This window comes from Pyxicephalus adspersus, chromosome 5, assembly GCF_032062135.1.
Source record: "Pyxicephalus adspersus chromosome 5, UCB_Pads_2.0, whole genome shotgun sequence".
Taxonomy (NCBI): domain Eukaryota; kingdom Metazoa; phylum Chordata; class Amphibia; order Anura; family Pyxicephalidae; genus Pyxicephalus; species Pyxicephalus adspersus.
In genome coordinates, this window is record NC_092862.1 from 131,341,386 (window position 1) to 131,367,442 (window position 26,057).

The window sequence follows — 26,057 nt, forward strand, 5'->3', positions numbered from 1 at the left end:
TTTTTTTTTTCCTGCTGCTTTCTCCACTTCCACTAAATGATTATACAAGTTCATGTTTCATCTGAATTGCTTCTTTGTCTCAGCATCCAAAACACTCCGAGCAAGGAATAAAACAAGGCTGATCTTGTTACAATGCAGATATGTTAACTGTCTGAGTTCGCATATTCAATATTTTCAGCTTTCAATGTTAATTACTGAGCCAGCATTCCTGACAGCATTGCCTCTCTGTGTTCTCTAATTCCTGCCTTTCTAGACAACACATGCTGAAGAAGCAGCTTCAATCGCTAGACAGCTGCAAAGAATCTTTTTTTATGGAGATGAGGAGTTTAAAAATAAAGAGAAATTAGAAAAATATTAGAAGAATTTTTTAGGATTTTAGGAGCAGAGGTCTTGGTTTTATGTAAACTCAAGCGGGTTGACTTGCTTGTCAGCACTGGTAACTTTCTACATCTAAGGCTGGGTACACACGTGCAATATTTGTCGTTGGAAAGAACCTTTCAGGATCCTTTCAATGACAAACGACTGCACGATGCATGGATGAGTGCTGTACATACAGCCCTATTCTGTTCTATGGAGAGGGGAGGGGGACGGCAGAGCGGCACCCCGCTGCACTTTCTCCCCTTCACTTTCATTACCATCTTTCAATCAACCGTGGATCCGCCAGGACGAGCACTGTACACACAATAGATTTTCATCCGATATCAGCCCTGAGCCAATAATTGGGCGAGAACCACTGCACGTGTCTTTGTAGCCTAAGTTCCCAAGTCCTCCAACCTGCTAGAGGTCAGTAGGTCTAACTCCCTGTTGGACTCTTTATTTTATTACATATTGCCACTTGTTTCCATACTTCAGTGACATATGAATTTTGGGGTGCCCTTTAAAGTGTAGCTTTATATAGTATACATACACGCTATGGTCAAATGTCTGTTGACAAGCTTTGGGCAGTAATATCAAGTTGCCCCATCATTGCAGCTTCAACGGCTCTCTCTTCTAAAAAGACTTTTTGCAAGATTTTAAAGTGTATCTGTGAGAATTTGTGCCCATTGAACCATAAGTGCATTTGTATGCTCAGGTGAAGACTTTGTGAAGAATATGTAGCTCAAAAACATTGTTACAATCCATCCCAAAAGTGTTTAGAAGGGCTAAGTTCAGAGCAATAAACATTTTCTAAAAATCTTACAACAGAAAAGAGAAAAGAAAAAAGCTTTCCTAAAAATGTACCTGTCAAAAGTGACATGACTATGGACTTTGTACAGCGCTGTATAATATGTCGGTGCTATACTGTGAATGTTATACCAATATTAAATATAATATACTGTAACATAAACTGTATCCTTCACTTAAAACACCTGAATCCCTTGGAGGGGTGTCCAAATATTTTGCCCGTTTAGCTGGTTTGATGGTTAGGTTTCCAAATTATGCTTATGTTATATATATATATATATATATATATATATATATATATATATAATTAGAATGCCAATATTGGGCATTAAAAAACGGATCTCTTTATTAAACTTTTTTTTATATTACAAAGCAAAGGGCAGCTTGAAGTTCCTCTGGCCAAAATCTTACTGCCCCTGCTGCAGTTATGTACACTACCCTGGTGTTCTTTTCTGCTAACATTCTCAAAACCCCACCAACATGTGCTATACACAGAGGAAAAGAAACCTTAGTTCCTCAGTCAGTTTTCTTCTACTCGGAGGAGTGGAAAACAAACTTCATATAAATAAAGGCTATTCTTGATAATACCGTAATTAATAAACCAGTAACACAGACCAAATCTGCAATAGACATCCAAGTATGGTTCATTTATGAAACTGAGATCTGACTACATGCAGATGGCTTTTGGTCCAGATTCAGCTACACTCAGGAGCTTCTAGGTCACACAAGCATTCCAGGTTAGACATAAACATATAATAGTACATGTTTGCTGCTGACAACCTTGGTTCTGGCCTAATTTGAAGTTTGCTAACTTTTCAGTCACATTCTGCTTATGATCTGCAGGCTGGAACTGTTCATGTGCATATACATAAGATCTTCACAGGATTTAGGCAAAATCTGCCAGGTGAGGTATCAGTTATCTCATGTCCAGGGTATATTATTCTTATACAGGATTCATATAGCGCCATCATATTATACAGCGCTGTACAAAGTCCATGGTGGTGACACTAACTGTCCCTCAAAGAGGCTCACAATCCAATGTTCCTAACATACTCATATGTCATTAATGTAGTCTAAGGTCAATTTTGGGGGGAAGCCAATTACTCTAACGGCACGTTTTTGGAATGTGGGAGAAAACCCACTCAAACACGGGAAGAACCTGCAAAGTCCATGCAGATAATGCCCTTGCCAGTATTCAAACCTGGGACCTGGCACTGCAAAGGCCAGAGTGCTAACCAAGCTGCCCACATAATATATAAAGACTAATGTCATGTCTTACTAAGATTACTAAGTGTCAGCGGTTCCATTCTGGTCGAAGTCCAACACAAACCAGAGCTGCTCTAATCATTTCAGAAGTCTTACCAAGCGTTTTCAATTTTTGATACATAGTTAAAGTGTTTCTAAAACCAAAACTTTTTATGTTAATATTGAATACAGTAGGGGAGTTTATTTTTGCTGTGTGCCATTAGACTGATATCCCCCACATTCTGTCTCTGAGATATAACAGGAAGTAAGTGATAATCAATATAAAGTGAGGACCAAGAAAATGATGGAAAATTCAAAGAAACTAGAGTGGGGATTGTCCACTTTTCTGTTTTATGGACAACACATATAAGCCTCTCATTACAAATGACTGTCCCTCTTTTGGAGCCAAATTTCTCTGTCTCTTTTTGCGTTTTAATTGTTTGTTGGGTATTTTCTGTTTTTTCAGCCCTCTGTACAACCTCAATCAAAATTACTATTCACCAATTACAAGTATGATTTGTGTATTTAACCAATATTTACAGATAAATTCTGTGGTATCCTTTGCCTTCATATTTTGGGCTTTAAATGTAATAGTGATTTTATTTATCTACTCAAAGAAGCTAGATAGAAGACAGGAGGCAGAGATGATGGTCAGGGGTGGGGATTATGCTAGTTAAAGCGGACCTAAACTAAAACTTTTACTTTATATAAAAGGGTAGACAACCGTTTTTTACAAAGTTAAAATAATATTCTTTTTTTTTTAACTGCAACACTCAAAAAAGGTGAAGCCCCTCCTATTCAAGACAGAATGGGAGCACAGAGCCTCAAAGCCAGGCATACCTACGTCACGCATCCCAGGCGGCTCATAACTGCTCTTTCTAGAGATGACGCTAGCATGTGCAGTGAGGTCAGCACTGTTTTTTTCCCCTTTACAACAGGCTATGTCACCCAATTTCGCGTCTGTATAGAGCAAGATCAAGTGACATAGCCAGAAGAATGGCGGAGCCCGACACTTCCTCCATGCCGGGACCAAGGGAATTCCAGGACGACATGGTACCCGATTGATAACTGCTCCAGCGTGTTTGAGGGATCTGCAGAATTAAAGGTGTGATTTTTTTAATTTTTCAGTTTAGTTCCACTTTAGGGAGGGGCTTCCAACATCACAGCTATAGACTTCCACTGTCCCTCCCACTGTCATCAGATGCTCCTCTATACTTTGCAACTGTTAACAAGAGTTGTTTTTTACAACTAGCAGTATGGATTGTAGGGGCACAAGTAGCCAAATCTCTATATCCAGACATCCTAAGTAACGGTCCAATGTTCACATTTTTTTTTTTTGCATTCTGGGGGGGGTGCAGAGAAAAATGAATACCACATTTATTTGAGTAAGTACAATTATCATCTCTGACAACTAAATCAGGATGAACTCAAAAGTGATATATTTAACAGCTCAACATCAAGGGGTTTATTTATAAAGCAGTGAATCTGACATTTACTAAAATATTCCCTGGTGGAGAATCTTCCTGGTCCATACTTTTCAATGGCAGTTTTTAATTCTCCTCCAGGGAATGTTTCAGGGAATGTCAAATTTACTCCTTTATGAATAGACCCTTAAGAGTATTAGTTTAATATAAAAAAACTAAAATAATACACATGATTTTAAAACAATTACAGTGAATTCTTAGGGACAGGGAATCTGACATTCCAACAAACATTCCAGTATTATCCCTAGATTTTTTTAACCTGGGTGGTAAGCAGCTGTAGGCGGGTGTCAGCCCCTGTATTGTGATCCAACTTTTCAGTAACCACCCAAAAGCAGCCGGGTGGTTAATGAAAAGAGTCAGGTGGTGCGCCCAGCTAAAAGGGCCGGGGAGAACACTGCATTCCCTTGTGGAATCAATTACTATTATTGAAACACATGGACCTGGAAGATTTCTATGAGGGAATGATTGTGAAATTGTCTGACTCTCTGTTTTAAATACATCCCAAAAGAAAAAACAATAAAAACATTTGGAGGCACGGTGTCTTCTCTGTGGACTTCTGTTTCCTCTCACATCCCAAAAAAACACCTCTCCCCAAAAAATGACCTTAGACTGTGTTAATAACAAATAAATATGGTATATATGGGACCTATATTGGACATTAGATTATGAACTTTGTCAGACAGTCAGTGACATTTCTATGGACTTTGTAAGGAGCTGCGTAATATGTTGCTGCTATATAAATAAGATATTGAAAAAACACATAAAAAAGTAAGGAAGATTGTTCCAGATGGCCAGGCAGGACTTCACTGGTGCCCAGGTATGAAAGCTAAAGGAAATCTTCCCTGGAAAACATATGTAAATACATTCCTTCCAAAGGACTTCCAAAAATGCCATTTTTTACATGGTAGTCCAAAAACTATATAAAAAAAAACAACACCTTATGCTTTCATCTGATATTAATTAATTAATTAAGTTATTAATTCCTTCCCCTCTACCTTACAATACCCTTGGTAATTATGTTCAATTTTGCATTCAGGCTTTTAAAGATGGACTTCCCCTTTAACTATTATATTTGCTAAACAGTTGATAGGGGATTTTAGCTAAATGAACTGGCAGATTACATTCAAAGGTTCTTCTTCACCTGTTACATACAAAATGGAAGATATCTGCAATGATAATTAGTCAAGGATTAAAGATTAATTTCCCAAAAGGCTTACAGATATGATGTGGCTGGGGTAAGGCTATACACACCACCAGAATATTAAACTGTCTTCAGTAAAGCAAGCAGAATGGAGTTTTGTTTTTGCAGATACTGAATGGAATGCGCTTATTAAAAAAAAAAAAGTCATAGATTTATGAAGCACTGGCAGCTTAAAACAATTTGTGTACCAATGCCAGAGATACTGATTCATGTACAGCTAATAAAACAAGCCATGTAATGTATGCAGGATTCGGGATCTATGGTGCACTTAGCACAATTTCCTTCTGCAAGGATTCTGCCATCTGGGCAAAAGCACCTCGGGTCATTATCATTTTCAAGTGCGCTAAGTTCATTTTTTGGATCGCGGAGATGATTTTTCCGCTCCATACACATAATGCTGCTTTGAGAAAAGGCCAAGGATCACGCCAGAAGATTTTCTTCTGTTATTGGACTCATCACAAAGCAAATACGAACAAATGCACTGAAAAATTCTTCACTGACTGACTACAGGCGAGCAAGGCTTTCAGGCCTAGCAGTTTGGTAACTGTGTCAAAAGAAGAAAGAAATGAAGGAGACACGGACTGCAGATGGGAACTGTGTTTGTGAGTATATCTCTTCTAGATTTAGTTTCAGGACAAAATCAAAGCCTCCTATAGAAAGAAATTAAAGTAAGGATGGCATACAATAATGATTTATTAAAGCTGAACTTCAAGCACACTGTTTAATTACAGCGATGCAATGCATATATGAGAGCTGGTTTACTTGCCAATAAGATTTGCCTATCCAGTCCTGAGATTTATACAGTCCAGTTATACTGCACAGTCTTAAATGTCAGGAAAGAGGACCTGACCTTTCCCTGCTGCAGCTTCACTTTTATTTACAGGTCTTGTTTCCACCCCTAGTCTGAGACCAAACAGTGAGCCTGATTTATAAATTCCCCAAGGCTGGAGAGCATACACTTTCATCACTGAACCTGGGTGATCCAGCAAACCTGGAATGGATCTGGTCCAAGATTGAAAACACTTGCTAACAAACAACACATTACACTTAGGAAGTCTGTTCCAGGTTTCACTGATGAAAGTGGATCCTCTCCAGTCTTTAATAAATCAGGCCCAATGCCTTTTACATCTATATAGAGTTCGGGTTTTCCCATTTAAGCATAAATTCAAAGCATACATTTCATAACTAAATAAATATAGATATTTTCATACTCATATCAGACTTCTGCTACTTATCCTATTTAGAAACTTTGTATTTAGTTTTTTTTCCCCTAAAATGACAGATTACAGAGTGGGACATGAAAATATTATCCTCAGATATGCAAAGGATGCACAGATTTTGACAAAAACCTACATTTCTTCACTGGTATGGAATGGTTTAAGATGGCAAAAACAAATTATGGAAATGCACCTGTAACTTTAGCTTGTGCAGCTGTGTACTGGTGAATGTTACAGAACTGATATGTTCCCCTTTCATCATATTCATAACATAAGGGGGTGTTGTGTAGTCTACAGACGGAGAGAGAAGTAGGAACAGTGCTATATAATAAAAGCACAGAAATTTATTAGCTCACAAAATTTTGAATAAATACAACAAAACATTCTCAGTGGTATATTTAAAGCAGATCTAAACTCAACAGTTTTACTTTACATAAAATGGTAAACAGCCCTATTATATAAAGTAAATTTGTAATTTTTTTTTATTTTTTTTTTTTTAAGTGTAACACCTCCTCGGTCTTGATTGCTGCGGAGGAGGCTCTTTGCTGATACAGGAAAAAATTGCATGTGCAGTGTGAGATCAGCATTCTTTTCCTCCATCTACATCACCCAATCTCGCGCCTCAGCAGTACCAGATCAGGTGATGTACAAAGAAGAACCCAGAAGAAGAGTGAAGAATATGAGCCAATCAAAGAAACCTTCCAATGGATTGATTCATTATCTGGGTGCCAGTGCTGTGCTGATGTCATCAAAGTAGCTGTGATGTCATCACCAAGTGATCGGGCATACTTTGAACATTGTAACTAAGTATCGAGACTTTGCACATTTGCAAGGTTTACAAGTCAGCTTCGTTATTTCCCTATGAAGCATAATAATAAAGCCATTACATCATATTGACAAGCTATATAGCTAAGATAAAAAAATAAGAATAAAATAAAAAAAGATAAGAATAAAAAAAACTTTGTTAAAAGTCCAATTCCAGCCCAGCACCCCCCCCCTAGTCCTCCTCCCTTTACTCTCTGGAACTCCTGTCATAAAGCCGGGAAGAGCAATGGATAGAATAGTGGTAAACCTACGTACACACTTCCAATAATTATCGTTGGTAAACGAACGACGAACGATCCTGCACGATATCGGATATCGCATATATTGTACACACAATAGATGCAATCGTTTGATCGATACAGGAAGTGACGTGCACGACAGGAAGTGTCGTTCATCACGCATGCTCAGACCATGGACGATCAATGAACGACCGTACACACGATAGATGGTAAACGATCGTCGTCCAATCCGATCCGCCGGTCCGGTCGTTCATTTCCAGCGACTATTCTCGTTCGTCGGCGTCGTTGGTTACTTTTTTTACGAACGATTTTTGACCAATCGATCGTTCGTTCGTCGTTCATTTCCAACGATAAAAATTGGAAGTGTGTACGCAGCTTTAGTCTTCGATGGAACAACCCTAGAGGAGCTAAGAATAACAGCAAGAGCTGCATTTTTGTATTATTGTTGGGCAACAGACTAAAAAAAAATAACAATTTAGCTTTTAAAATCTCATGATAATTTAGTAGCTGTAGTAAGTTTAGATAACTTAGAGAGCAGCAACTGTAACATATCAAAGGACTTCTCACTTCTTAGTGTAAGGACCAAGCGCTATCCCTTAGACTGCATACATACGTTCAATAATTGTCGTCGAAAAGGATCTTTCACAGTCCTTTCCAACAACAAAAGATTGAACGAGCGCTGTACATACAGCGCTGCTCTGCTCTATGGAGGGGGGGATGACAAGAGCCCCGCTGCCCCCTTTATTTGTATCACGATCGCTCATCGGATCCATGAACGGCGTCGGGCGAGTGCTGTACACACGCTGGATTCTCATCTGATACCAGCCCTGAGGCGATTACTGGACGAGAATCATCTGACGTATTTACGTAGCCTTAGACAATCTGAGTACAGCTGAAGGGAGCAAAATATAAATCTTTCATGGGCAAGACTACAAAATTGTAATGATTTAATAATAAATAGTAAGATTTCTGTACAAGTCTTGATAAAAATTAAAGTCTCGATAAAATCATTAAAAAAAAAACATAGTGAGGATTCTTCAGTCATCAGCAATGGAGGTCTTCCTTGGCCTACCAGTCCTTTGCAATAACCAAGCTCACCAGTAAATTCTTTTTTCTTAATGATATTCCAGACAGTTGATTTTGCTAATCCTAAAGCTTGACCAAAGTTCCTAACGATTTGTATTCTTGTTTTTCAGCCTCATAATAGCGTCTTTGACTGTCATTGGCACAGTTTTTTTTTTGTTGTTGAATAATGGCAACTACATACTCCAAATGGAGGAAGCAAGCCTGGTAATCTTATCCCTGCACTAAGAAGCAATGGAAGATACCTGAGTGATCCAAACCTTCGTGAATCCAATCGTCCCAAACATTATGGTGCCCTCAAATGAAGAGTACTATGTATAAACATTGTTGTCATTTCCACATGGTGAAACTGCAGGAAAATAACTTGAAATTAAAGTATGGCATGTGCAGTTTATTCATGTCTGAATTATTTGATTTAAAATTGTACACTGAGGAGCAGAGGGATAAAGGAAAGAAAAATGTGTCTTTGTCCCAAACATTATGGAGGGCGCTGTATATCAAGTTGATCTCATAACACAAACCACAGAAAAACAATTCTCTTTACCAGCCTGCAGTCTCTACAAGTGCAGACGTCTTGGACTAAGCCGATTTTCCTGCCTTTTGCTTCTGTTACGTTTAATGATTTTCTCTTTGTAACAGAAAAGCCCACTCATCCTACCAACACGGCTGACAACAGATTACTCCATCAGTTAGCACTTAGAGAATATTCCTGATCAAATCGGGAATATTTGCCAAGTAATTTTGGGATTTACTTCGAGCTCGCTGAGTCACAAACTCAAAAACTCTTACTCAGGTTTGTAAGGTTTTATAATCTTCCTGGCAATGTATAGGGAGTAACAAAAATGATAAAAACACAACTGTCAGAATGTACCATTAGCTTCCTATCCTAGGATGTGATGAAGGAGAAAGTTTGCAGCACAGCACACAAACGGAAACCCATTTGGGGAGAGTCTGGCTGTGAATAAGCCTTTGGGATGGTGTACAGAGTGTTTTTATACTGATTTACAAATTTATGATTGGCTAAGCACCCCATTGGCAGGCTGCATGATATAGAAACACCTCAGGGTAAAGCTACTGATCCCTTTTCAATGAAACTTAACATTCTCTCAGGACCTGGCTTTATTCTTTATGAGGAGAGATGGAAAAGAGAAAGGGAATCACTGAAGAGGTTTGTGTATAACTTCAAAGGGATAAAGAAACTAAAAAGGAAAAATAAATAGTTATTTTCCTTGATGAAGGTCCAGCATCAGTAACAACAAGACTTACCAATACCACCAATAGAATATCAAAGAGGTGAAAGTTTGTTTATGCTGGCAATACACAGGACACAGGTTGCTTGAGGATTTTATTCAAACATTTATTTAATTGAACATAAGTCATTTTCCCATTTCTGAATTTGATTGGTGAAAAGTGATCAATATTAAGTGCAGAATTGAAAAGACTTCAGTTAGTCAAAAAGATTCCCAGGTCAAAAATTTCCATTTGTAAAGTATCTGATGGGTTTATGAGAACTCTCAATCTAACTATGCACCATGCTTACAATACAATTATCTCCATGCTATCTTCTTCCGTTGGTATTGATTGTGGTGTATGGTGGAGCCATCAGAGGTTGACACTTTTTTCAAACAAGTTGATTGAAATGAACATTGATCAAACTAAGTTCAAATTAAAACATTTATCAACATTTTCAACACAGGAAACCCTTGAAATAACTCTAATATAGGATCCCTGCTATATTACTATAGCCACAGCTCACAGTATATTAGTGTAGTAGTCAGTGGGAAGGATGCCTCCTACATTGCTGTCCAGTGGGAAGAATGTCACCCTTACATATAGCCAAAAAGACCATTGCTGTCAGAGGTATCCAACCCAAGTGGGACAAATTGCTGAATGACACCCAGTAATCTCTGGATGAAAACTGGTTGAGAAACACTTAAAAATAAATTAACATGCAAATAGTACTGTAGCGAATGTAATTAGGCTCCTCCCATTGTATTATTATGGGATGGGCATTGCTAAACTCGAATGCTGACATTCTCGCCCATAGGAGGCAGAACTTATCACTTCTGCTGCCTTGTACTTTGCTAGTATCTTTAAAGTCTCAGCAAATTAGGACCAATCAGAAAATTCTTCTAAGAACTTTTTTCTTGCACTTAAACATAAACAATCTGGCATCATATATGAGATCTCCTGGAATTGGGAACACAAATAATATTTTTGCCCAATTTAAAACACACTAACAACTGTAAACTGTCTATCCACCTACATTTTATCCACCCATATTTTATAAACCACAGTGGCATTGAACAAATACCGTTTTGACACCACAAACTCTTGTTGCATGGCCCTGAGGAAGCCCCTGTGACGAAACGCGTCGGGTAACAAGATATTACCTACGCTTGTTAAATGCCTAAAGACAAGCAACTTGTTTAGATGAGAACTTGTATGTCTAGTTTAGCAATGCCCATACCATGATAATACAATGGGAGGGGCCTAATTCTTTTCACTACAGTATTGTTTTTGATTTATCAACATAAATGTTAGTAATATCCTTTTTGGAAACTTAAAAACAAACACTTTAAAATAGCCTACAAGCCTCTTTTCCTTTTTATTTCCTACCTTTCATAACATTATTTAAAAGGGGCGGCTAAAAAATGTGTCACAACACATAGAACGTGGGAAAGCTATTTTCTTCTAACCCTTTATAACATGCCAATAGCAAATACAACTACAATTAATTTCTATTAATGAACTGCTATTACCATCCAGAAAAAAAGAACTTGGATAAAGTCAGTTAATGGATGTTTTCTGTCAATTTACCTAAAAAAGGTGTGTAAACTCTTAACAATGAACCTCTCCTATTTGTTCCCTTTTGGTGTAATAAATATACCAACAGACGCATTCTTCCCATACCTGTTTAATAGGTTCAAAAAAATATCTATTCATATATATCTTAAAAATAAAAATCTTTTCAGAGATTTTAACTTCCGGAGTTCTCTGCCTGTGTGTAATCAACTGAATTGTTCTCAGAGAACTACAGTACCACACCTTTCTATGTTACAAACAATAGGTGAGGGGTGGGGTTGCTGGTCTCGTCCTATTTTTGTTGACCTGATAAAGATGGGGCTGTCATCCTAGGACTAGAGGAGTGTTACTAGCAGAATCACCTAGTGCAGTCACCTCAGGAAAATGTTACAAGTCCTCTATCCCTGGGAGTTTTCATTTCATTACTTATTTTGCAGACACAACAGAAAGAATGAGAACTCTAAAGAGATCCTTAACATGAAGTGCACCTAAACCTGAAAATCAAAAAAGTGCAGATTGGTGGCTCTTTCTTGCAGAAAGGATATTTTATTGCTGTTCATATGTTCTGTAGAATGTATACTAAGCAGCTCAATGTACAATCTTGGCATACTTCAATGAACTCCTCTGAACAATTGCAGAAACTGTCCCACACCTGAAAAAAAATCTGGGGTGACGATGTTGGTGTCAGCGAAGGAGTTACTTTAAGGTTAAGCCATGCCTCATGTCACCATTGGTCTCTCGGCCACCAATGGTCTCGGCTGTACCCAGTGCCTGATATGGTCTTGTGATTGGACAATGGGATAGTGGTTGACAAGACTTAGCCCACCATGGAGGAAAGGCTATGCCATACCACTTGTGCCCTTCTGTTTCTTTACTGTACATTGGCCAGTGGCATGGTGTTTAGAAAGGTAGAAACCTTGTGGTGCCAGCTCTTAGGCAGAACTTTTTAATTCTGTGTTAGTAAATAGTGAATAGGAAAACCGGCAATCCTAGCTGCCCTTGCGTGTACCAGGAATGAATGAACTTATGTCATCCTAGCACAAGATGGCTGATAATCGTCTCCATTAGGAAGAATAAAGGGACATGGTGGTGCCATACGATGGAGGCTTCAGTTCCTCTTGAAAAAAGTAAGGTAGCTGCCATTGCTAGCTAGTTTTTAGGAATGTCAAAATTGTTTGGCAGTGTCTGAATTAAAGAGAAAGTAAACTCAAACCTCACCCAAAACAAAAAAAATACAGAGCAGTTGATTGGTCCGAAGGTCTCTTCTATCGGGTTCCACGTCAGCCCAGCATCTGTCTTCTGGCTGCGGCGCTGGGCATGCTCTCCTACTCTACCGAGTTCTTCTTCACCCGACGCAGGCGCAATATTGGGTGAATTTGATGGGGCAAAAACTTTCCGATCTCACTGCGCATGCATGAAATGGGCAATTTTTTCCCCTTTTGATGAAAGGTCTCCTTCTGCGCATGCTTGGGTGCCCAATAGCCTCCCGAGATGAGTGACGTAGTTATCCCGGGAGGCTCTGCCCTGCCATTCATTAGGATTAGGTGGCCTTGCTGCACTCTTTTTTTTTTAAAGGGTGTTGCACTTAAAAAAAAAAAAAAAAAAAAAAAACAGAATTTTTACCTTACATAAAATGGTTATCTACCCTTTTATGTAAAGTGAAAATTCTGAGTTGACTTCAGGTACACTTTAAGTGCTTTTAAACCACCAACCTGGACCAAGCATACTTTAGATTAATGTGACACAACAAAATTCCTTATCACTATAACTTTTTCTGGTCAGTGGACCAGACAGTATTAAAGTCAAAGCATTTTCGAAAAAAGTGTTTATTACAACAGCCTCCATAGATTCTCATGAGTCCCTTGAAGTTGAAGTCTAAGAATTCCTGTAGGTCTCACACTGCCTGACCTCTTGCTGTAGCCACCCAGAGACAGGAAGTTTGTCATTTAAAAAATAACCAGGTGAAAAAAAAACATGATATAAACAAACTCAATGCAGACACCTCATCTAATGACTGGTAAACTGCTCACATTTGTTTATGAGTTTAGATGTATAATGTGCCTTGTAGTATCGTATAACAGTGTCCTGTAGTTCACAGGAATGTGTAATAATTGCCATGCTCTGTGTTTGATACTGTTATTGCTACTTAATAACTGGAAGACAGAATGTGTAATCAGCATTAGTTCAGGAAGTTAACAAGGCAACAACTGTCAGACGTCAAGGGGGTTTTCACTATAAATGGGGTCAGGGAATCAGAGATTATCTAAGGTCTGATATGAACAGCCCTGTCAACTGTCTTACCTCCTACACTATTTTGCAGCTTCTGATTGTGAAGATTGAGAGACCAGAGACAGTTGACAAAGCAATTTAAGGTGAAGCTCTGGCTCAGACAAGCATAGCTATAAATCATTATAAGTAAGCCAGCACAAACATATTTAAATATTCAGGTAATTGCCAGTGGCTGGATGTGACTGGGTGAAGTTAGGACTGTCTGTATTGCTCCAAGGACAGCCATCACATTCCAGGTATATCTCTGGAAAAGGCACCTGGAACATCAGTTTCTAGAAACTTTAACAACTACAAAACAATATTTCTCAACCAGGGTTCCTCCAGGGGTTGCTAGGGGTTCATTGAGCAATGAGTAGTTTATGTTTATCAGGTCAGTTTAACTGACACAAATGATCTTTTTGGCTATCAGTAAGGGTGACATTCTTTCCAACGGCCAGCAATGTAAAAGACACTCTTCCTACTAATCTGATTCCTCTAAACCCTAATATGAATGCTGCAGCCAGATTCATCCATCCTTCCCACCTCTCCTATTCTGCTGCATCTCTTTGTAGTTCTTTTCATTGGCTTCCATTTCACCTGAGAATCAAATTCAAGCAGCTGTGTTTTGCTTTCAAACCCTACCACAGTTCTTGTCCCACTTACCTTTCTGACCTGATTTTTTAAAACTTGTCTACTTGTATTCTTCTGTCTCTTAAAACCCTCACTACTTACTACTACTTACTACTACCCACCATTCCATACCCCCCCCCCCTATTATGTGCTCTTCTGGGCCGGGTCCTCTCCTCCTCCTGTGTCACTGTCTGTATCTGACTGTGATTTGCTACCCATATTTTATGTACAGTGATGCTTAATATGTTGGCGCTATATAAATCCTGTTTAATGTTATTATTACTGACCACCACATTAATGTACCATGAGCTGTTGATATAGCGATTATACTAGGAGTTCCCTGAAGACCTAAAAGTTACTTTTAATTGTTTCTCCAAAATAAAATTGTTGTTCTGAAACAAAACCATTCCTTTGAAATGCACCTGTGCAAATAAGAGACTGCTCCATTGTTCAGTAATAACTTTTAAAAAAAAACACAAATCAGCCAGCTATTGTGCTCTAAAACTTTAAAGGAAATAAACAGAGAATTGCTTAACCAATATAGTGAATAATTTGTCTCTTTCCACAGACTGGCTAATAAGGGAACACAGATATTCTTTTTTCCTGCATATATTTATGACTAATCTCTGTAAACTGCAGATACTACCATATGTTTTAGGGGTGAAGAGAATTGTTTTGGTTTAGGTGTTGCGGTTTTAACAGATTACACTTTCCTTCTGGGGCCATTTAAATGTAATAAACAACCACCTGCTTATTCCAGGTCAAGTGTCTGCACTATACAACAGCCTGTCTTTTAGACTGCATTAATCAGCATACACATGAATTATTTATGCAAACACAAGGACTCAGCAATGCGCTTTGATACAATGGGAGAATTTTCAGCACATAAGCCAGGCACAGGCAAGGCTAGGGGCAACCCTGAGGGGCAAACGTAAGGAGCGCTGCAGGCAGACCCAGGGGGTGGCATCAAGCAAGACACAGCCAAGATCATTAATAAAGCTAAATGGGAATTATTACACACTAGGTGGCCTGTTGCATTTTGCACAACCTAATGACCACTGGAAAAGGTTAATAGCATACAGATTAGATAAAGGTCTTAGCTTAGGCTACGTACACACGTCAGATGATTATCGTCCGATTCTCGCCTCAGGGCTAGGATCGGATGAGAATCTGAAGTGTGTACAGCAGCTGTCTGACATCCTTCGTGAATCCGTCCTGGCCGATCCACGAACGACAAAACACGAACTACCACAATGCAAGTAAAGGGGAGAGAGCAAAGTGAGGTGCCACTCACTCGTTCTCTCCTCTCCCCTCTCCATAGAGCAGAATGGTAATGTATGTACATCGCTTATTCTTTCATCTTTATGTCTTTTTTTCTTTCTTGGTCGTTTCAACAGTCGTTTCCAACAATCTAACGTGTGTACATAGCTCTAATGTCTAAGTCCATAACAACCACAAAAAAAAAACAATCAGGGTGGACCCATGAACGTCGTCAAGACGGCCGCTGCACACATGTCAGATTCTCGTCTGTGCTGAATCCTGAGGCTCATATTGGAACAGAATCATATGAAGTGTGTGTGTAGTCCCACCAACTTACGATGTCTCAATAGTGATTTTCCTCATTGTACAGAAGGGAAAATGGGGGTGTAGGTCCCATCTTGTAAATCACGAAAGTCAATCACAAAGGTAAACCAGTTACAAAGGGAACTGAAAAAAATAATAGCAGCTACCTTGTGGCCCCAATTCTAGAAATTACAATAATTCTAAGGAAAACTTTTTTGAAGAGGAAATTAAACTGTGGCTAAGAAAGGTAGGCAGAGGACTAGTCTGCATTATTGCCTGAGGTCTCCCTGTAGCTGATCTTTTCCTATTACTGATTCCTTGTTCTGAACTGTCTGTTTATGTAGTGGCAGATAGAGGCAAAGATTTGCTTTGCCATGTTAGAACATTATCACATCTCGCTCCAAATCTCTAGAGGCTATGAGCTCATTCAGACCCGTGGAAAGCCACAGAGTTCTGCTGCAGGCTCAAATGCAGTCCCATCCACTCCTATTTACATGAATGGAAAATTAAAACCGTTTTGCTGCTGCAAACTGGGATACCTGCGGTGTGGTTTGCCATTCCCTGGTAGGCCCTGGCAGTTTGGTGTACAACCAGGAGCAGCCAGCCCAGCAGTTTCACACTGTGGATGTAAAAGGGATCTAAAAGTCAGCAGTAGCAGTTTTTTCGATCTCACACTGCAGACATACAGCCAGAAGTACCTGGCACATTTACAAAGCAGAAGGCGTACTGCCAATTTCAGTAGGAATTTATAACACAAAGTAACATTTTCAGGGTGTTGCTTACACAAAATTACCACTTCTAGTTGTTTCCTAAAACATAGGAAATCTTCATTTTATGTGCCTTATTTATTAAGGGTCTCCAAGGCTGGAGAGTATACACCTTCGTCAGTGAAGGTGGGTGATTCAGCAAACCTGGAATGGATCTGGTACAGCATTAAAAACATTTGCTTGCAAATAGCAAATGACTCGAAGAAATCCATTCCAGGTTTGCTGGATCACCCGGCCTAACTGATAAAAGTGTATCCTCTCCAGAGAGCTTTAATAAATCAGGCACTTTAAGTTTAATTCAACCTAAAGGAATAAAATGCTATATAAGGACCATTATTGTTTCTTAAAATGCTATAGTTTATTTCCCATATACTCACCCCTTTGTTTCTGTTTTTTTAGAAATAAATATGCATGTAATAGTTTCGAGAAGACTTTATTAGCTTTCTTGTGCTAGGTTAGTGATTTGAACAGTTCAAAAAGGAGTATACAGATCACAATCAGGCAACTAACTTTAGAGACATGAAAAAATAACAGCCATTATGTTTGTCTCATGTAAGTTATTGTTTATGAATTTTAACCAGTAGACAGGTTCACTTTACTTTAGTTAAATCTAATGACTAGCCACCTTTGAACTTGACCTGTCTAGAGGAAGAATTTTGTTTCATACTAGTTATGTTAATTGCCACAATTGCAGAAAATCTGAAAAAAAAGAAATCCCCATAAAGTATTGACTTACATTTTGTTCGGCCAGTGAATACACAAGCTGTGGAAGAATGTCTCCTTTAACAACTGCTTCTGCCAGATCATCATTATAATTGGCTAGCCTCCCAAGAGCCAGAGCAGAGGTCTGCTGGATAGTTGGGACCACATCCAGAAGCAGGGGCCGCAGCAAAGACAAAACGCCTAAGAAACAGGAGAAAATGAAAAAGGAATATTACATCGTAAGACGTGTGAAGGTGTATCGTCCTGACCAGAAAAGAAATAATAGTTTCTGTATCAGTATATCATGTGATCTATATTAAAGCAAACCAGTCATGATGGAACTTGTGTTTACAGTCTTGTTTTAGATTGTGCAGAGAAGGATTAAGAGTCTTGTTATGATTTAATCGCAGCCTCTGTCAACGTTGGGTTATTCAGTTGTCTCACCCATTTCCTATTTCCTGAATTGGTGGCCACTATCACTGAGACAGAACAAAAGTAAATCTTCTAGTGGAGGTATCTGACTCTTCCAACAACTAATCACTAAGCAAATTCTGTTGACTGCAGAGATTTCTGCTTACTTCCTTTAATGACTCCAGGCCAGGAAGTGAAGGAAAATCTCAATGGGACACACAACAAAAAATGAACAAAGCAAAAATGGCTTTTGCTGCTTTTTTTCACAGCATCAACACATAAACTGCTTCTTCTTCTCACACTTTGGGCCTGATTATTTAAAACTCTCTAAGGCTGGATTGGATACACTTTAATCAGTGAACCTGGGTGATCCAACAAACTTGGAATAAATGTCTAATTTTAAGTAATTTGCTATTTTCTGGGAAATGTTTTGAATCCTGGACCAGATCCGTTCCAGGTTTGCTGGATCAACCAGCTTCACTGAAGTATATCTTCTCCGGCCTTGGAGAGCTTTAGGGAATCAGGCACAATTTCTCAGTATCCCCGTATTGTTACCCAACTTTTCAGTAACTACCCGAAAACAGCCTGGTGGTTACAGAAAAGGGCTAAAAAAGAGCTGGGGAGAACACTGCATATTGTTTTCCAGCTCCAGTGAATACATAATAGTGATAGAAGAGCACTGAAGTTTGGAGAAGCATAACAAAACTTTAGGTCTTTGGTATCATATACTGTTATGCACACTCAGAAACTGGAAAATTGTTTGAGGTCAGGCAATGTATTTGAGAAATTAACAGTTGCCAGTTCCAGACTTGGTCAGGAAAAAAACAAAAGACAGTTAGTTTTTCATGATACACTGTGCTTTAAAACCAAGTAATAATCAGTTAAGGCTACGTACAGACGTCAGATGGATCTCGCCCGATAATCGGCTAAACGTGCAATAATTGTCATTGGAAAGAGAGGGGAGAGAATGACAGAGTGGCACTCCGCTGCGCTCTCTCCCCATTAATTTCATTACGATCGTGATCTGTGGATCCTCCAGGATCAACGGTGTACACACGACAGATTCTCGTCCGATATCAGCCCTGAGGCAATTATCGGACGACAATCATCTGACGTGTGTACCTAGCCTTACTTTAATATAATCTAAAATCAGATCCTACACTACGCTAGCATCCTCCAGCTGGCTGGTGAATGGATCACAATTGTGACCTCGCAATAAATCCTTTGACTGATATATATTTTGTTTCATCTGTGCATCTGGCTGGAGTTATGCTTTAACAGCAGGGTTTGATAAGGACTGACACAATTATTACATTGTACTTGGGTGTAATCCAATAATAAAAAATATAGAGACCTAATTTTTTGGAATTAAAGCTCCCTTAAACGACATGATCCATAAAAACCTGCAGTACTCCTATAATAAATCCTTCTGTAGGAAAGTGCCACAGTCCCTCCATAATTTTTCTTTTTGACACTTTCAGCTATCCACAAGCTGGATCAAATTAGTCCCCTATGCTACACCAATGAAGTTCCCTTGCTTCCATTTTGCTCCTAGATTTCACTGATACACAAATCTGTCAATATTTTATTTTGAATAATGCACCACATTACAGGGACGCAGAGTGTGAGCAAAACATGGAACATCTGTGGCTGGTTATGTGCGGGACACGAGTATTATATTTACAGGCTTGATGTAGTACAGGCAACTTCCAGTGGCAGAAACATGGTTACTCAGCTCCACCAGGGCTATCGGGTGCTCAGGTATACGATTACATATTACTTAGCTAAAATGATAGAAATGCAAAAATACAAGACGTATAACCCATTTGGGACCGGAGGTCATTGAAGCCTCAATGTCCAGGCCAGATGTAACAACATCAGACATAATGCTATGAAGAAACTGCTTCCTTAAAATAAAAAGTTACATATTTACTTGAGAACACATAAGGCTTTTATTTAATACCCTGTTTTTTTTTTAAATTGCTGCTTATGTTTATGTTATGCTTATGTATGACAAAGGAACAAAGTTGTAAAAGTATTATTATATAAATATTATTATTTGACAAGTTTGTGTTTTATATCATTTATTTTTTTTAAACTTCACATCATTCACAATAATTTTTTCACACTAAAGCACATTTACCTACATTTTTAATCCTAAAACTGAAATTAGAAAATTGTTACCATATTATCCCTATTTAATGTACAGCACTCCATAATATGTTATAAAATAATATAATATGTTGTGCTATTTAAATACTGTTTATTATTATTATTATTATTGTATTAATAATTATAAATATATATATATATCGGTGTTTAACCCAGAAATTTTTTTTAGCTAGGTGGGAAGAAATTGTAGGCGGGTGGCAGGCCCTGTATTTGTTACCCAACTCTTTAGTAAACACCGAAAAACAGCTGGGTTGTTGCTGTAAAGTGCCAGGTGGTGCACCCAGCTAAAAGGGGCTGGGGAGAACACTATATATATATGTATACACTATAAAAAAACATATATTGTGAGAGATAATAAATTTGACCAGAACACTAAGAAGATTAAAAAACATCCATTAATGCAGCTCTGCAGTCATAATTTATCAGTAAATATTTTGTATTGCAAGCATTGTAAGTATCTGAATTTGACCTGGTCCCCTCTTGCAGAGCTCAGAATTTGTTTATTTCCCTATTTCCCCCTAAAAGCCTTGTTTATGATCCTGTTCCCATATGTGTCTATTGTGGTACTTATATTCACTGTTTTATATAATTCATCACTGATCCATCCACAAACAAAGCTACGCAGCTAAGTAGCAACCATCACGAACATGTCCGTGACCCATCCTATAGTTTAAGAATCATTCGTCTTACAAGAAAAAAAGGTTTCCCTAGAAGGTAATACTCTAATTCCTTATCTTATTCCTTATTCCTTAATTTTCAATACTTTTTTTTGGATTAAAACTACTGCAAATTTTTTTTTATAGTTCTGCAGTATTCAGTGGGTTAAAAATGATAATGCCCCCACTTCTGCAGTATTTTATTTTAGTAATTAGGTAGGTGCAGCCCTCTGCAGAGCTAATTTAGCAAATCCGAGAGTCAGCCCATTCAATTATGCACTCCGGTTGACTTGAGTTCTGACACGCCAGACGCAGAACAATACTACCAAATGTCAATCTATTTCCTTCTTTTTTCTGTGGCAGCTAACATAAACCAATAGGTCACACACAAAAGTAACATAAATGTCAAATATCCAGTTTTGGGTAGGTTAGGGTAATCTACATATAAGGTTTAGAATTTAATTTAAAAAAAAAAAACATTTTTGTTTTAAAAGCTTATTAGGCATTGCACATAACATTACCTTGTGTTGCTGTGTTGTTACAGTTTCCCCATGTTCACTTTTTTTGGTTTACATAACCACTATGTAAACTGACAAACAAACACTGATAAGTATCACCCATTTACCAGCCTTAAACAAGCACATCTAATAACTATACCCCTAATTGTGGTATGAACTATGACAAGTCAACTGTCTGATAATAGCCAAAAAGAAACATCTGTATGCAATTTAGAATAAGTGGATCTAAAATTTTAGACCTTGTTTGCTGTTCTGTAAGTGAATAAAGGAATGAAATAAAGTAGGTAAGGTATTTTGGTAGCAGAGACTTTATAAGTAAACCAATAAATAACCGAATACAATATCTGGAATGTGTACACTGACTGTGACATAAGCACAGTACAGTCCTGGCATCTGTATAATGAAGCCAAGATAATGTAACGCAAATCTGAATGCACTAAAGTTACATCTTCAGTGTCTGCCAAATGGTCCAAGAAAGAAGACAATAGGCCCAGTGCAAGCAGGAAAAAATTGTGTCTTGGAGAGAAGGAAATGGTTGCAAGAATTGAGAAACTTTACAATGGTAGAGAAGAGCAAACCCCAGAGGTAAATGTATCATATCATTTCAATATGCTGTGCATAATGGGACAATATGGTATAAGCTTTGCATAGAGGAGTAAGCAGAGAGAACCCTAGTCAGAGTTTTATTTCTTTCAGATTTAACCCAATACAAGGTTCAATTTTTGGGTGGTAGAAGTTGTCATTACCCTTGCTAAACTAAACAAAAATACAGCTTTAGTATATAACTGCAATAATGGGAATTAGAAGATATTATTATTATTATTAAACATGATTTATATAGCGCCAACATATTATGCAGCGCTGTACATTAAATAAGGGTTGCAAATGACAGACAGATACAGACAGTGACACAGGAGAAGGAGAGGACCCTGCCCGGAGGAGTTTACAGTCTAGGAGGTATGAGATTTTAATCTAACATTCATAGCCTTTTTGACCCCACATCTAGCAGACTGAGTGTTTTTGGGTAGTAACTGAAAAGTTAGGTCATAATATCATAATACAGGGGCTGCCCCTCAGCTACAGCTTCTTCTAACCCTTTTTAGGGAGAACACTAAATATCATAATTTTCATATTTAAAAGTAATAAATTGCACCACATGAAAAACAAATATACTCATTGTTGGCTGAGGAACCCAAAACAATCCACAAAGTGAGCCTAACTGCTAAATAGGATATCTACAATGTTTCAGTAGGAAAAAGCCTGAAAGTAAACAGCTTGTGCTATGCACCCCATTATCAGGGGTGCACCCTGTAAAATACATTTATTTATGGAAAAGATTTTCTTTTTAAATGCTAAAAATAAAAGTTAAAAGACCAAATAGAAAAGTGTGTCCATTTCATTAAATAACTCCCTCTCCCTCTGAACAATATCAGTTTCTTGGAAGTTATACTTACCCCATAGCTATAAGTTCTTGGTCACAGGAGAAGTAAGCAAATAATAGTTCTGATTTCACTGTCTTTCAGGATCTGAATTTTTTGTTTCAGGTCAGTATCCTAAAGCAGTGGTGCCGGTGTCGGTCCGTGGCAGGTACATTTGGGGGCCGCAAATGACAGGAGGCAGAAGCGCCGGCAGTAGGAGCACTGTTGGTCCTCCTTACACAGCTCTAAAGCTGACAGTGTGGCGTCAGGACCCCAACCAGCGGGCGCATGGGCGACTCTCCTCATACTGCTTACATAGGAGCTTCTGAGAATGGCAGCTGACAGCACATTAGCGCTCTGCTATTCTCAGCTAGTGTGCCTAAAGGAGCCGGAGCTGCTGAGAATAGCATAGTGTAAGCTGTCCATATAGCAGCAAAATTTTATTCTATGTTACCAGGTCCTACTGAAAAAAAGGTTGGGGACCACTGTCCTAAAGTACTGAGGCCCAACATAACCAGACAACATGTATTTTCAGAAAGAGGTCAGCGCTTGCAGCCTATTTATCAATCTTCACAATTCTCTACTGAGAGGCACAACTTTATTAGCAATGTTTTGGATGTTGCAAGGAAACTGGATGCAGCAACTGCCACATAGCTGAAGGGGACAGCTGACTGGTTAGAGGCAGCGGCTTTGCTCCTCCGCAGAGCTCACTAGATTAATTTAGTTTACAAGGAAAGCAAATCTGTGCTCCAACCAATGCTCCTATTCAAGGCCTCTGCAAAAAGAATGTGATCTCTCTGACTGTATGGCACCTCAGCAGCATGCAGATTTATGCAACAGAGTACCGGGCACTGGATTCTGGAAACAAGCACTGGGTAGACTTGCAATAATGCATTATTATAGAATAATAAATATCTATAAAGTGTACGGTTATTCTTTTTTTATTCTTAGAATCGGATCATTTCAGATGAGGCCAAAAATAAAAACATAAAGCAGACACCACTGTATTGCCATCTCTATAGCAACTCATACAAGCAGTGTTTATTTTGGTTGCCATAATTCACTTGTTCTTTTTGTTGTGTAATGATGAGTTATTAGCTCTGTGTGACACATTAAATAGGAAACAATTGTGTTCTTTTAAAGAGTTGTTTCAGGCAAAACATTGCACCCTTCAGCTCACTAATGTAGTTCCTCAAAAGTTAAATTAAATGAGTTCTGCTCCAGTGATTACACTGACACCTTATATGAGCTGTCACACACAGTATGTAAGGTGAAATTAGGCTTGCAGTGGGGCTGAGACTAGGGACAAAACGGGTGTAGGCGGTGGCTCAGTGGTTAGCACTTTGGCCTTTGCAGCGCTAGGTCCCAGGTTCGAATCTCACCCAGGACACTATCTGCATGGAGTTTGCAGGTTCTCCCTTTGCATGGGTTTTCTCTAGGTTCTCCATTTTCCTCCCACATTCCGGTGCATGCAGTTATGTTAATTGACTTCCTCCCCCAAAAAATTTATCTTGGACTGTGTAACTATTATAGGGAAATTAGATTGTGGACCCCTTCGAGGGACAGTTAGTGACATAACATGACTTGGCCCTTGGAGCCTGCAGCAAATCTACTCAAGCCTGGTTAACGACCTGTTCCACCCTGTGATGGAACAATGAAAGCAGTAGTAAATGAATATCAATCACATTGCCTGTTCCCCTCCAAGAAAGCTTCCAAATAGAGGATAACAGCCCTGTGGAGTCTGATTGGCTGACGTTGCTGCTCCTTCATCCTCCTATACTGAGTCTTGATAACTGGAGGCTAATCCAAGTACAGATTCAGGTACCTATGCCAGCTGTGTGTCAAAATACATTTGAAGCGCAGCTTTTAAACTATTCCAACTTTTTAGGCTGATGTGACGCGGGTGATTATATACCATAGAATAATTGCTGCTATGAATCATTAATGCCTTCAATTAACCGTGATTTGTAACTAGCGATTTAATCTCCCCCCATCAGCGATTTGTAGCCAAGCCCATAGAGGAGAATTCAATTTGTAGCTAGCAATTTAATCTCCTTCCATCAGCGAGAGCTAAGCCATCAGCATAGGAAAGTCTAACACTTTGTAGGTAAGCCTGTAGATGTGAATGAGGAGCAATTGTAGCTGGCAATCCAATCACTGACATAAAACATTCCTATAATACAATCGCTAAGCAATTAGCAAATTAGCGATACCAGAAAAATAAAGTGATTTTCTCTAGAATAGGGGGTAAATCAGGGGAATTATGCTATGCAGACATAAGTAATAAGATCACAAGTGAATATACATTAGGTACATGTAAATATAATTATTAGGAAATCTCTTATAATCTTCAACATTAATTGTACTTTGAAGACTCATTTTCATTATTTTAGCATCTGCATCATTCGTCTAGATAATAACTGCTGGTCCTCCCAGGAACTTCCTGTTCCTGATTGACAACCCTTTATCCCTGTCTCTCAATGCTGCTCCTGTGTCATCACCCTGTTACATGTGTAAAGGGAACACAAATGGCCATTTCAATACACATTAGGCAGGTATGGTTTACCGTTGTCACCATCACAAATCACACTTTGGGAAATGCCATACAGCCACCGTTGGTGCGTTTGGAGAGAATGCTTACTAAGGCTACGTACACACGTGCAATAATTGTCGTTGGAAAGGATTTTTCACGATCCTTTCCAACAACAAAAGACTGCATGATGCATGAATGAGCTCTGTACATACAGCATCCTTCTGCTCTATGGAGAGAGTTGAGGGGAGGACGGAGTGGCACCCCGCTGTGCTTTTTCTGTTTCACTTCCATTACGATCGATCGTTACTCGTGGATCCGCCAGGACGGTCGTCGGAACAACAGACTATGATCGCTGTACACATGGCCAATTCTTGTCCGATATTAGACCTGAGGCGATTATCAGGTGAAAATCATCTGACAAGTGTATATAGCTTAAGACATTGCTGGAGATTAGTAAAATTTTGATGCAGAAGATAAGTATTCTTTAATGACATTTATTCATGTAAAAGTCAAAAATGTCACTCAGCTAGGACCCATTTATTATTGCTACTATATTTATATTTCTTTTTCCATTTCTTATAAATCATTTACATTTGGAAACAAAACAAACAGACAATGTAGCTACAACTCTGCATGTATATATAAAATGAGAGCTAGGCACAGATATTTAAGGGCACCTTTATGTGCATGCAATCTGTCTCTCATTGTCATCTGGCCTAGTTCTACCTTTAAAAAAAAAAGGGCAAACAACCATTTTCATTTAGCACAAAAGGAGAAAAGGGTAACAGCTAGCTGACAGTCCTGACACCTGCATAAGGTACCATAAGGTTAAAGCACCTATGTATAGCAAATCCAGCTGTCCTTTTGTATTTAGACCTCTGCATGCAATTGCATGCCACTAACTGTGACAGTTTTGGTACTGAACTTAGGTCAGATTTTCACTTAACACACAAAAAGAGTGAGAAATAGATAGCAGCATTTTTTCTTTTTCTATGCGCTTTTTCTTTTTCTATCCGTCGGAGAAAGCTATACACTTCATCAAATGTTCCTGTGCTTTGCTGCCTTGTTGTGAACATAAAGTCAATAAATCTCACTAACAAAGTGTTTTGTTTTTTTTTCATCGGACAACCAAAACAAGATCTGAACATGGCTTGAA

At 38.6% G+C, this 26,057-nt stretch overlaps 1 protein-coding gene across 2 annotated transcripts in view; it reads right to left on the bottom strand.

Annotated features, from left to right (window-relative positions):
• The window catches only part of SPAG6 (sperm associated antigen 6), a 105,117-nt gene that overhangs the window by 59,003 nt on the left and 20,057 nt on the right, over positions 1-26,057 (bottom strand). For both annotated transcript variants that reach the window (XR_011920946.1, XM_072412736.1), the window contains exon 3: positions 17,228-17,394. Coding sequence is in view for 1 of the 2 variants with exons in the window: in XM_072412736.1 (XP_072268837.1) it covers positions 17,228-17,394 (167 nt within the window). In the remaining variant the exon portion in view is untranslated. The remainder of the gene's footprint in view (positions 1-17,227; positions 17,395-26,057) is intronic.